General features: G+C 41.1%; 1 protein-coding gene across 1 annotated transcript in view; it reads right to left on the reverse strand.

Moving 5' to 3' along the window:
- The window catches only part of scrib (scribble planar cell polarity protein), a 218,711-nt gene that overhangs the window by 75,805 nt on the left and 128,914 nt on the right, over positions 1-13,992 (reverse strand). Inside the window, 8 exon segments of the mRNA XM_034167047.1 lie at positions 2,781-2,980; positions 3,099-3,217; positions 4,573-4,717; positions 4,889-4,963; positions 7,346-7,409; positions 11,023-11,079; positions 11,645-11,734; positions 12,283-12,361. Coding sequence (XP_034022938.1) covers positions 2,781-2,980; positions 3,099-3,217; positions 4,573-4,717; positions 4,889-4,963; positions 7,346-7,409; positions 11,023-11,079; positions 11,645-11,734; positions 12,283-12,361 — 829 coding nt within the window.

Genomic DNA, 13,992 nt, shown 5'->3' on the forward strand with positions numbered 1-13,992 from the left:
TAACCAAGATGGCAGCGCTCTGACAACAGGCAGTGAATGAGCGGATCTCCCCGGTCCTCCATCTAGTGATTCAACAGAAACTGATGGCCCACACCCCTTTTTGAAATAAGAAACACTGATTTAGGAATTTGTTTTGCCCCTCAATTTTCAATCACAATATTGAATACTCTTGGTAATTAAAAATTTATTTCTCTTAGAAAAGATGTGCTTGCATTTTTTTCATGATATTTTCTGAGGCAATATATCACCCAAAAAAATTTGCAGTCGTGAAAGGCCTACTGCTCCGTCAACGTTAAAAATAAGCATTTGGGCACACTTTGGCTTCTACAATGTCCTGGGCAAGTAAGGAGTTTCATATGACCAATTCAATATGCAAGCTCTGAAAAATGAAGGTCAAGCATTTTGGAAACACAACAAATGCTTGGCGCATTTACCACATCATCACGCCAAGCTGAAAGAAGTCCAACAACCACAGCGGCAAAACTAGGAGTCGACCAGCACACAATGCATCACTTTAACAAACCTCCAGTCAGTTCTGAACATGCAAAAAAGAATAAATAGATCCATCACCTGTTTCATTTCAAAAGACCTGCACACTTATAGTGCTGTCAAAAATGAATACCTTTAGTCATCGATTTAGTTTTGTTTACATTGCCTTTTTCAAATATAAAACTAGACACACTTTGCTTTCATGGCATCATTTGCCACACCACCTTTCTTAGCACACTTGAGTAGATCCTGAAATTAGCAGCTTTATGTACTGAATTGATTCTGAATCGAAAATTGATTTTTGTATTGAAAATTATTTTGAATTGAAAATCGATTTTGAATTTAACTGTGACCCCATGAATTGGAATTGAATTCCAAGATACTGAAAGATTCACACCCCTACTACAACCCCAATTCCAATGAAGTTGGGACATTGTGTAAAATGTAAATAAAAACAGAATACAATGATTTGCAAATGCTCTTCAACCTATGTTCAATTGAATACACCACAAAGACAAGATATTTAATGTTCAAACTGATAAACATTATTGTTTTTATGCAAATATTTGCTCATTTTGAAATGGATGCCTGCAACACGTTTCAAAAAAGTTGGGACGGGGCAACAAAAGACTGGAAAAGTTGATGAATGCTCAAAGAACACCTGCTTGGAAACAGGTAAGTGTCATGATTGGGTATAAAAGGAGCATCCCAGAAAGGCTCAGATGTTCACAAGCAAAGATGGGACGAGGATCATCAATTTGTGAACAACTGTGAAAAAAAAATAGTCCAATAGTATAAGAACAATGTTTCTCAATGTTTAGTTGCAAGGAATTTAGGGATTCCATCATCTACCGTCCATAATATAATCAGAATCTGGAGAACTTTCTACACGTAAGCGCCAAAGCCGAAAACCAACATTGAATACCCGTGACCTTCGATCCCTCAGACGGTACTGCATTAAAAACAGACATCACTGTGTAAAGGATCTTACCGCATGGGCTCAGGAACACTTCAGAAAACCATTGTCAGTTAACACAGTTCGTCGCTACAACTACAAGTGCAAGTTAAAACTCTACCATGCAAAGCAAAAGCCATACATCAACAACATCCAGAAACGCTGCTGCCTTCTCTGGGCCTGAGCTCATTTGAAATGGACAGACACAAAGTGGAAAAGTGTGCTGTGGTCTGATGAGTCCACATTTCAAATTATTTTTTGGAAATCATGGACATTGTGTCCTCCGGACAAAAGAGGAAAAAGACCATCCAGATTGTTACCAGCACAAAGTTCAAAAGCTAGCATCTGTGATGGTATGGGGGTGTGTTAGTACCCATGGCATGGGCAACTTACACATCTGTGATGGCACCATCAATGCTGAAAGGTACATCCAGGTTTTGGAGCAACACATGCTGCCACCCAAGCAACGTCTTTTTCAGGGACGTCCCTGCTTATTTCAGCAAGACAATGCCAAGTCAAATTCTGCACGTGTTACAAGAGTGTGGCTTTGTAGTAAAAGAGTGTGGGTACTAGACTGGCCTGCCTGCAGTCCAAACCTGTCGCCCATTGAAAATGTGTGGCGCATTATGAAGCACAAAATACGACAGTTCCCAAACGCCTATTGAGTGTTGTTAGAAGGAAAGGTGACGTAACACAGTGGTAAACATACAACTGTCCCAGCTTTTTTGAAACATGTTGCAGGCATCCATTTCAAAATGAGCAAATATTTGCACAAAAACAATAAAGTTTATCAGTTTGAACATTAAATATCTTGTCTTTGTGGTGTATTCAATTAAATATAGGTTGAAGAGGATTTGTAAATCATTGTATTCTGTTTTATTTACATTTTACACAACGTCCCAACTTCACTGGAATTGGGGTTGTAGTTAAATACACATATTTGCATACTAGTCAACACTAACATGAAGTCATTTCAACTTTCTACTAATCCCATGACCTCTGACTTTGAGTGACCCTGACACACCAAAGTCAAGGTCGTTACCGTTGAAGTCGATCTGGATTAAACGTGCTTGAAAGGATCTGTGTTAGTTGAGGACAAATTAGTTCAACTGTGGACAGAAGTGATCAAATGTCAAGGCCGCATTACGAGTCATGCATTACGGTATCTCTGAATCACCAAGAAATAATATGCATGACTCAAACATGTAAAACAAGTTTTTTCACTACTTGAGTGCTCCCTCTTGTTGTTATTGGTTTTCTGTGTTTGATGCTTGTAATTCATGACTGAAAGCCATCTTTAACATTAATCTAAAAAGGTGTGTTGAGTTCAGATTACCTGTTCCCAGCCACATCAAGCACGTGCAGCTCCGTGGCGTCTGCAAGCTCAGAAGGCAGTTTGCCCAGGCGGTTATCTCTCAGCGAGAGAACGTTGAGGCTGGCACAGCCACCCAGCTCTTTGGGTACACTGCTTAATCGGTTACGGTCTACATTCAAGTTGGTCAGTTTCTTCAGCTTGCCCAGTGAACGAGGAAGTGACTTTTGAAGGCAGAAACAAAAATAATAATAATTAACCAGTGAAATAATGAATAAACCACAGAAATTACTACTTGGACATTTATGTCCGTGGAGGTACAAGGGGTTCTTCATTTCCTACCTGCAACAGGTTCTCTGTTAGGATGAGTTCTGTTAGATTTTCACAGTCTCCTATGGAATCAGTCAGGTGGGTCAGTCTGTTCTGGTCCACCTTCAGGATGGACAGCTGCTTCAGGCAGCCTGGAAACAAACACTCCTCAAGAGCCATGAACACTCTCAAACAGAATTATTTTGACTAATGGCAAAAATGCTGTGCTCTAATCTCATGTGTGACTTTCCACGCATCTTATGAATAATGTTTGATAATTCAGCCTTCATGTATTGGTTCACTGAGTCATGTCAACGCCTGTGCCACTATTCATTGGCATTATTTTTCCAGTAGAGGGCAGCATTGCTCTTATTTAGCAAACAAAACAGTGACTAAAAAGACTTGAATAAAAAAGCGTCAAGTCGACTATAATTAGCCTTATTTCTGTCTTACTGTCAGAGAAATTGACTTTTAGAGTTTAATATCTTTGATATTCAGTATATAGTTTTATATTTGACAGACTGGTGTTCTGTTCAGGGTGTACCCTGTCTCAAGTCCATGACTGCTGGGTCAGGCTCTAGCCCCCCCACGACCCATCTTGGATAAGCGGATGAAGATGAGCGTGTGTGCAAGTTTTATATTTGGTGTATATGTTTTAATATATATATTTTATCACTCTTTTAATGCAATTTAAACTGTGATTTTCATAAATAAGTCAAAAAGTACACATCTCATGGGACTTTGACATATTTTCAATTCAAAACAAGCTGCTACATTATCACAAATAACTAATAATCCCAAGCTAAATTACTTCTCTGTGCCACTCCATCACACAGATGTTACTAACAAGCAACAGCCAAAATGTGCTGTTTATGCAGGTGTCACGGGGCATCTTTGTGGCTTCCATGAGTCGTCTCCTTGGTAACACGAGGTCGGCTGACCACACTGTGCCAAGTCAAAGAGATGTCTTTGGATCCATCACCCAACCTGTCTAATGCCAACTGGTCTTGAGTGGCAATGTATTAGGTTATTTTAAAGGCTGCAATCCTTTAATTTTGGTGTTGGTTTCTTCCCTACACCCACCGCCACCCCATCCATCAGCACGAAAAGGGGTTTCTGACTGATTTCAGTTGGGTAGATATACTGTGGCAAGGACAAGATTGACCACCCTCTGCGATCATGCCATGGTCTTGGACACACACTATTCTAACTAGTACATGCATGTAGCTAAAAAAAACAAAACAAAAAAAAAGCACAGGACATACCTAACAGCAATTACATGACTAATGTAATTGCAGTGTAATTGCAATTAATGTTTCAAATTTTTACATGGCAATGCCTTAACTTTTTGATTTGCTGTTGTAAAAATTAAAGCCAAATATCACTCTTTTGTAATGTGCCTTTTGTTAAATGCATGTTCATTATTTACCATACTTATTATTATTTCACATTTCCAGCAATGCTTTAGAATGCCTTTTTGCTCATTTTCCTCCATTGTATTTCTGACCTATGCCATCTGGGATGATTTCCAGCACATTCTGTGTGAGCAGCAGGTCAGTGAGAGCCAGGAGGCCATTTATTTCAGAGGGAAGCTCCTCCAGACGGTTCTCTGACACATCCAGACACACCAGTCGCCGGAGGTTTCCCAACTCCTACACACCCACAAAGACATGAACGCCACCGATAAAGAAGCACAGAGGGAAAATCCTAACAACATACCTGAAGACAGGAAGAAATTGGTTAACAAGAGCTAAATGATATGTATTAAGCAGGTTCACAGGGCAGCAAAAAATAACACCACTTGTATTTATAATCTCACTTACGGGTGGTAATGAGGACAACTGGTTCCGGTCCAGCCACAGCTCCCGCAGGTTGGGAAGAGCACCGAGCGTGTCCGGCTAAGAGGGATGGAATGATGTTAAGCCACGGTTACAAAGAAGATGGAATGTGATTAATTACTGCTGAAAACAAATTCACTTTGTAAAGTGAGAAAACTGTGGAATCTAAACCAGTTAATTCTCCATCTTGCCCTTGGAAACCCCAGCGAGGCGTACTTCTGCTTTACCCAGTCGTGGTTTATGGCCCAGTCACACGGCACTTAACGAAGGGCAATGAAGCCCTGACGAAACAAGAAATCTGGACTTTTGTTGGCATTGTTTAATCTTTGCGCAGTTTCATTCCTGCAGCTGGTGCTTCATCAGGATTTTTAAACTGTTGAAAAATCTGAACGAAGGGCAACGAAAACCTCAATTTGTCCGTGTCGTTTTGCTGTTGTTCTTGATGTTTTTTAATCATTTGTTTAGTTTTTGTAATGTTATTGTTTAATTTGACTTCGTTGGAGCAGCTGAGTGGTTTCACACAGTGCAGAAGCCGGTTTGTGAGCATCGAGGCTGCTGCTGCATTCATGTACCATCAGAAATTACAGGGCAAACTCAGCTTGGTTTGCTTGGATTTTTTATCTGGGTACAGAGTCAGGTTCAATGCGCTCAGGCACCTTATATAGGGAAGAATTAATCTTTTGTGTGGATACAATTAATTATTTTGCCACAAGCAACTCCTGAATTTGAAACAACAAAAAAGTTGTGTAATTTCTGACTGTACATGACTGCAGCATTAGCAGCAGCAGCAGCTGCTGCGTGTGCTTATTATTTTTATAATAAATATAATAATATAATAATAATATAGAGTGTAGGAATGATAATCCAGCTCTTCTGTACATGTGGCAACGGGTAGATAATTTAAAAGATTATATAAAGAGCTGTTCTGGAAGGCAGAATTCACGTTATGGATCAGCTGCAGCTGGCTGCAATAATCGCACGTGAGTCAATGCGCGTTCACACGCACTGATTAATTTACTGCTCTGATATATTCAATCATCTTTACACTTATATTTATTCCCCCTTTTGACAGTTTTCTGTTATAAATCAATATAGATGGCTTAAAATATAATACAGTGATAGATCAGCGACCACGGCACACCATTTTTAAAATGTATTCATTTTTTTAAATGGGAGCAAGACGGAGCGCGCAGCATGTCTTCAGACAGTGTGGATTATGATGATGAAGGAAATGATCCCTCTTTTGTTCTGGACAAGGAACCAAAGCAGGTGGGTCCACAGATGTGCACACAGATCTCCACAGCTTCCGTTTACAGTTTCTCCAGGACTCAGGTGCTATGAGCGCCATTCCAGCACCGAGTCCTGGAACTCAGAGATGCAGACACACACTGCTCCAGCTGTGGCTCCAGGCGCGTTTCGTTTAAAGCGTCGAGATCGTTAGCTTTGGTTTTGTTAATTTCCTCTTTCGTCCCTTTTGCGCTCTTGCTTCGCAGGCTGTTTGGTGATAAAGCGCTTTCGTCCACCTTTTCTCAAAGAACTGTGACTTTTTTTACTTTTTCCCTTCATTCAGGAATCGTCGTGTGCCATGTGAGTGGGCCATTATGTAATTACACATTTCCTGCCTAAGTGTTGGTGTCTCCCAACTCTCGATTTGCCAAGCAAATTTATCAACTGAGGTATATGTTGGGCAAGAAAAGGTTGAAAGTATGAAGCATGGAAGTCCATGATATTCTTTTAAACAAAGCACCCAACAACTGAAGCAAATATATTAGTTTCCATTCTACTAGCTGTTTACAGGTAAATAGAAGACATTTTTAAGAGGATAACTAATTATTTAATTATAAGAGACATGAGCCTTTATAGTCTTCCACAAAACAAATCTTGTCCTCTGCCTTATTTCATATTAATTATAGTTGAACACAATCCATCTACAAGGAGTAGCAGCCACCGCTTAGCACGTGGAGACCAACCCCAGGTCTAGAAGCACTGCCTTGGTTCATGACAGCTGGACTAGCAGTGGTGGAAATAAGCCCATGACCTTGCTGTGCGGTCAGAGTGATAACCTCTTTTACCCCATGCTACCTTTACATGTATAAATGCAGTTCTACTGCTTGGCGACAAAGTGCTGGCTTCGTCAGAGGCAAAGTTGTGTCATGATGTCAGCTGTTTTGTTTGCTCAGCCTCCACCCTTGCATCAGGCATTATTTACCCCGTCCTACTGAGGCAAGTGGGCGTTTCCAGCCTAAAACCGGCACCACAAGTCACTCTGGGGTTCAATGCATGCAAGGCTTGAGGTCTCACAGACCGGCTCTGCCATTTGCACAACTAAATTTGTGGTTTGACTCATCATAATTGTGAAGACAATGTCTCACTTGCATGTGTCTTTATAGCATGAAGAATCGACAACAGGGTAAATTAGATTAAATGTAATTTTCCACTCACCAAAACGTCCAGTTCATTGCTGCCCAGGTCCAGCTGTTCCAGTTTCACCAGGAAAGAGAGTGACCTGAATATACATATACAACAACACACAGTAAATCACAAAGAATGACCACACCTCCACATACAGTCTGTTTGGCACGTATTGTTTGGCACACATTGCTTCTTTTTTTTTTTTTAGTTACTTTGAGAAAGGTCCTCACATGCTTTGGAATGTTGCTGTGAAACTTTATCATCAAACTGCTGCACTTGAAGCGTTGTGAGATACGAGCTAAAGTGTCTATTTATGTTCTCATGAAGATTACAGCTAATGTCACAAGCCCTTTAACAAACACCATTCACTAAACGATGACGTAACTGCACAAACAGTTACTGTGGCATTTTAGGATCATTATCCTGGTGGTTGCAGCTGCACAATATAAAGAGAAACTTTAATATATGATAAATTCATAAATGCAATAATTAGCATGATAAATTAAGCCGGTGTCGCCAACCAAACAGTCCCCCCTAAAAATTGGTCCGCACTGACTTCACGACGCATGTGCCATTAGCTGTGGTTCACCGATTATCACCTCATTTCTGCTTAAAACTGCACTCCAGTCATCATCTGTCTCAGCGACAGATATCTGAAGCTTTTGTACAACAATCATTTTCATATAAATTCAGCATTATTTCATCATAAAAGACAAAAGAAGCAATCAGAGCACCGTGGCTACACAAGCTGCTAGCTGATGCGTGCACTGCGCATCAGTCATTTCAAAGCGTCACCGAGTATTGCCTTGTTTCTGCTGAAAACAACCTAGTTTCTGCTTAAAATAATAACCTCATTCATCCACTTCACTTTGGGTGAAGAGACTCTGTCTTAGAGGAGCGGCTGAGCTCCAAAATGCGCATGTGCAGTGGAGGCAGGGCAGACCAATTTTTAGGGGGGGACCACTGGCCATACAATACGAGGTCTGGGAGAAAAGTATCTGACCTTTTTATTTTTTTCAAAAACCATATGGATTTGAATCACGTTTGGTTGCATCAGCCAAGCTTGAACCTTTGTGCGCATGCGCGAGTTTTTCACGCCTGTCGGTTGCGTCATTCGCCTGTGAGCAGGCTTTGTGTGAGCACTGGTCCACCCCTCTCGTCGTTTTTTTTATTGCGAATAAATGTCTGAACGATTTGGATCTTTGCCGCATCAATTTTTTTCCAGAAACTGTGAGAGACCTCCAGGTGGACACCGTTCGGAAAATTAATATGTCTTTCAGGGACGATTTTATGGGCATTACACAGATTAAGCAGTGATCCAGACGGTTTAAAGACCGCCCACAACTGCTGAGAGCGCGCCGCGCTCCGAGCGCCGATCGACAGGCTCCAACCCCGCTGGAACAACCAGATCATTTCCAACGTGAAGGCTTTGTTGATCCGGGACGTCGTCTGACTTTCACAATAAGGCAGAAGGTGTGGACATCAGCACTTTTTCGGCACATTCCACTGTTACAGGAGTTTTTTTTCATGGAAAGAAAAGCGGAGGGACGCGCCACGGAGCCGTTCATTACGCGGCACAAAACCACCTCTGTGTTGGTCTCACAGGACGGCTTTCAGGTGGATTTCAGACGGCTGTCGGTTACTTTTCAGTCGTGTGATTATCCGAGAAATTGAGCATGAGCTGGACATGCCCCAACATGTCCTGTGAGGCTTCATCACGGCATTGCTTTGCACGATGCAGCTCCACCGCGACGCGCGGAACTCCGCTCCTCTTTCCATGACAAAAACTCCTGTAACAGTGGAATGTGCCGTTCATTTCTAAACTGGACGCTGTGTTGATCCGGTATGTCGTCTGACTAGCACAGGAATTGTGAAAAGACGTGGACATCAGCACCTTTTTGGCACATTGAGACAGATGTGCGGAGGAGTTCCGCGCGTCGCTGTGGAGCCGCATGGCGCAAAGCAACGCCGTGATGAAGCCTCACAGGACATGTTGGGGCATGTCCAGCTCATGCTCAATTTCTTAGATAATCACACAACTGAAAAGCAACCGACAGCCATCTGAAATCCACCTGAAAGCCGTCCTGTGAGACCAACACGGAGGTGGTTTTGTGCCGCGTAATGAATGGCTCCGTGGCACGTCCCTCCGCTTTTCTTTCCATGAAAAAAACTCCTGTAACAGTGGAATGTGCCAAAAAAGTGCTGATGTTCACGCCTTCTGCCTTTTTGTGAATGTCAGACGAGGTCCCAGATCAACAAAGCCTTCACGTTGGAAATTATCTGGTTGTTCCAGTGGGGTTGGAGCCTGTCGATCGGCGCTCGGAGCGCTCTCAGCAGTTGTGGGCGGTCTTTAAACCGTCTGGATCACTCCTTAATCTGTGTAATCCCCATAAAATCGTCCCTGAAAGCCATATTAATTTACCGAATGGTGTCCACCTGGAGATCTCTCACAGTTTCTGGAAAAAATTGATGCAGCAAAGCTCCAAATTGTTCAGACATTTATTCGCAATAAAAAAGCGACAAGAGGGGTGGACCAGTGCTCACACAAAGCCTGCTCACAGGCGAATGATGCAACCGACAGGCGTGAAAAAACTCACGCATGCGCACGAAGGTTCAAGCTTGGCTGATGCAATCACACGTGATTCAAATCCATATGGTTTTTGAAAAAAATAAAAAGGTCGGATACTTTTCTCACAGACCTCGTATACTTTAAGTCTGTGTTGCGTTCATGCTACTGCAAATTGGGATGCAACACAGGTGCAGACCCTGTTAATATCCAGTGCAAAACCCATACCTTTTGCAGCCCAGCGAGTCTGTTTTGCATGCACTCATGTTGCTTCCCCCACCCCGCCATCAATTCAGCAGATTTATCTCAGGCTATTCTGTATTTCTGCAACAATGGCCTCCATCAATTTGACCACAATGCAACAAAGATATGGAAGCTGAGCCTTGCATTTTGTGGAGCAGCAGGCACGCAGGATGGAAAAGAGAAGGGAACAGTCACCTAACTGTAGTTTCAAAGTTTTCTGATATATGGTTCCCATAAGAGATTTCTTGAGGAGTTACAGGAGGAAAATGTACTGGACTAAATTTTTTCGTTTTTTTTTTAACACAACCATGTAAATCATGGCAGAATACTGTGTTCCACCAGGTGAGATGAAACTTAATTTTTGTTTTGAACAATTATGCTTGCAAATTCAAACAGAAAATGATGCAGACATTTCAGATCAATCTTGTACATTAATTTCACTCTATATTCATTCTGTTTTGTCATAAATCATTTATATGCATGTGTATATGTTAAACAGTAGCCCAGACGCAACATAAGGTATGTCCATGCGGTAAGGTAAGCACATACAGTAACATAAGGTAAGCAACATATAGTATATGTTGTGTTCATGCTCCGTCTGTGAAATGTGCAATAATGTAGAGAGATGGACAGTCATATAATATACGGCCAGCTTTAGAGATAGAGCACACAACATCAAAGTATCTCCAACTCTAAAACGTCTTTGGTCTGAGCTCGACTGCAGTTTTGTACATGCACATCTTCGCTGTGCTCTCAACATTTTCTATACATACGACTCCATTCAGTCTTTTATCACCATTTACCACTGCCCTCACTATGAATTCTAAACAATAACAAGAAATATTCCTTCAGCCCTAATGGCAGCTTAGACATGTATGTCCAAGGGATAAACACTTACGAAGGCAGAGACTTCAGTAGGTTCTCCCTGAGCTCCAACGTCACCAGGCTGGCCAGACTACAAAAGCAGCAGAAAAAAGAAGGAAGTAAATCAAACAGAAAGAAGGAAAGATCAGGAGATGGCAGTGAGGATGCAGGGGGAGGAAGGGATGGCCGATGAGTCGCGGGTTCTTTAGTCAGATGGCAGGTCTGTCTGTCTGCGCTGGCTGGCATGGCGAGTGGCTCCTCCATCTGTCTAAGCACAGCAGTGGCCCCTGAGCCAAGAGAACGGCTGCTTTGGACCCCACATCCAGAAAAATGTTCACTCTGATGATGTACTGCGTTTGTGTGTTTGAGTGCTTCAATTTGGCAGTGTGAACAAATGTAGCGCTTTTTTTTTTTTTCTTTTGTGTGTGTGTGTGTGGGCGGGGTGTTCTGACACTTCCCCCCCAAAATTATAATTATAATCCCATCTGTTATCACGTGGGAGTGCTCATAATTATTAATAAGTAAACTGTGCTGCAAAACTGTCACGATAAAATTTGAAATTTTCTATTTAGTTACAAAATAAATCAACTGAACAATTATTTTAATAAGTCACTCATGCTGTAATACAGTTTGGGGCTTTGTGCATGTGTACATACTTTCCAATATCATTCGGCAAAACCTGTAGTGATACATCATTGAGTGCCAAGTGAGCCAGTGCCCGAAGTTGAGTGAAGCCGTCCGGCAAACTGAGGCAGAAAGACGAGAGAAGAGAGAAAAGAAAGAAAGAAAAAAAAGAAGCAGAGTTCGGTTATACAACGTATGGTATCACTTAACTCATTCAGACTACTGGCCCTCAAGAAATTCCTGTCTGGTAAAATACTCAGCACCTTCTGACCTGTTCCAAAGCTCTTCTATAAGAGCAGCTTTAAAAAAAAAAAAGGTAGAAACCCTCTCTCAAGATTCTGGATTTTTGTTGCCAAATGAGTACAATACAGAAAGTTTGAGGAAAAACAACTGCTTTATGAACAATTGTTAGTACTAATTTGCTAGTTACACAGGAGTTAAAAGTCTCTCTTAGCAGATTAACATGACACTTTCATTTAATTCATGTTTGCTCAGAAAGCAAAGATCACATAAAGCAACGTTCACCTGCAGCCATTTGTTCATCCAAAAACACTGCAGTTCTCAGTGAGGGAAAATTTTCAATTTGTCTCAAAATGAGTGCAGCTTCTCTCCTCCAACAGATTCTCAGACTGATGATGAATTTAGCAAAGGGCTGTTTCTACTCACTTACCTGGAAAGGGGGTTTCCACTGAAGTCTGCAATCTCCAAGGCCCTGCAAAATTTAATGCTTTCGGGGATCTCAGGAATGTCTGCAGGAGAACAGAGGACGTGGGGGGGAGACAGGAGTCAGCATCACTGGCACAGCGATGAAGAAATAAAGAGGAGGCGCAGTCATTCTATAGAGTGAATAATTTTAGGTTTGTTGTAATTGCAACCATATGCTCAGGAAAATGGAAGTGAGAGGACCCAAAAAGAAGAAAATAAAGGAGCCTGGGTGAGATGGAAGCTGGACTTGAGAGGGACATGGTCAACACAATGACAGTCTTTATTTTGCATGACTGAAGTAAACACACATCATCATAAAAAGGTTTTGTCAGTTTTATTTGTTCCATGTCATTACATGCCCATATTTTTGTCCCATTGGTAGTAAAAAAATAAATAAATAAATGAGCTACAAATTCTAATCAATCAATCTAATCTAATGATTATTTTTATTAGTCTCTTGATTATTTTCTGATTATTTGACTATCCTTTGGTTAATTTACCAGTAAAGCATTACCATCTCTTCTACTGATAACTTTCAACCTTGCATTCAAGTATTTTGTCATGAAAAGTATTTATTTTACAAGCAAAAAAATACTCAAACATATAAAGGATTAGGGATGGGTATTGATAAGATTTTATCGACATCGATGCCATTATCGATTCTGCTTATCGATCCGATTCCTTATCAATACCTCTTGTGAATTTTGTAGTAAAAGTAGGCTTTACAGGCTTTCTATGTATTTCATTGAGTCTTAAAGTAAATAAATATGAAATTGGTCACTGTATCCTTGAGCGCGGCGCTGAGCGTCCTTAAAGGGGTCCTTAAAGCTGTAGTAACAGACGTTATTCTCTGTGAAGCCTGTAAAATTTTAACCGAAAGCCAGATAAATTTTTAGAATGGTTTCCAGGTGCCAGTCTCTAACAGCTTCTGAAAAAATTCTGATGGAAAAAAAGTCCTTTTCATTCCGCCATTTCCAGACAATGAAAATCCGACGAGGGGGCGGGACCACTCCTTCCCAAGGCGTGCTTACAGGCGAATGACGTCACTGACAGGCATGGAAAAACTCACACATGTGCACGAGGGTTCAACCATGTCTGACGTAAAAACATATGAATAAAATCCATATAGTTTTTGAAAAAATAAAAAGGACCGTTATTTTATTGACAGACCTCGTATTCCGTCTACTGTCAGAAAAGAACAAAGAAATAAAAAAATATTCACATTAAAGGAGCCGGAATTTGAAAATTTGGACATTTAAAAAGGAAAAAGCAAAATGATCAATCAATAGCAAAATACTTTGCAATTAATTTAATGAATCAATTAACCATACTAGATACTGGAATTGGTCAGTACAGGTTCACAGACATCAGCCAAGTCTATTTCTCCATGAAACAAAATTACTGTTCATCAACACTTGCTGTACAATGAGTCAATGCTCAACAGATGAGTTCAAAATTACACATCCTCATAACACTCATAACGTCAGTTAAACAATGCAGCTATATCTATGTATGAGAGCAACAACATCTGTAAGCCTTGATAAGGAAACTTCTGTTTTGTTTGATATTTTTGCTACTGGCCTGATCACTAACACCGAATGCTGCAGGTGCAGGCTGAGTCATCCCCACTGAGCGACCTATGACTACGATTATCTGGCTCAGCATTATTCTACAA

The sequence above is a fragment of the Thalassophryne amazonica genome, chromosome 1 (assembly GCF_902500255.1).
Source record: "Thalassophryne amazonica chromosome 1, fThaAma1.1, whole genome shotgun sequence".
Lineage (NCBI taxonomy): Eukaryota > Metazoa > Chordata > Actinopteri > Batrachoidiformes > Batrachoididae > Thalassophryne > Thalassophryne amazonica.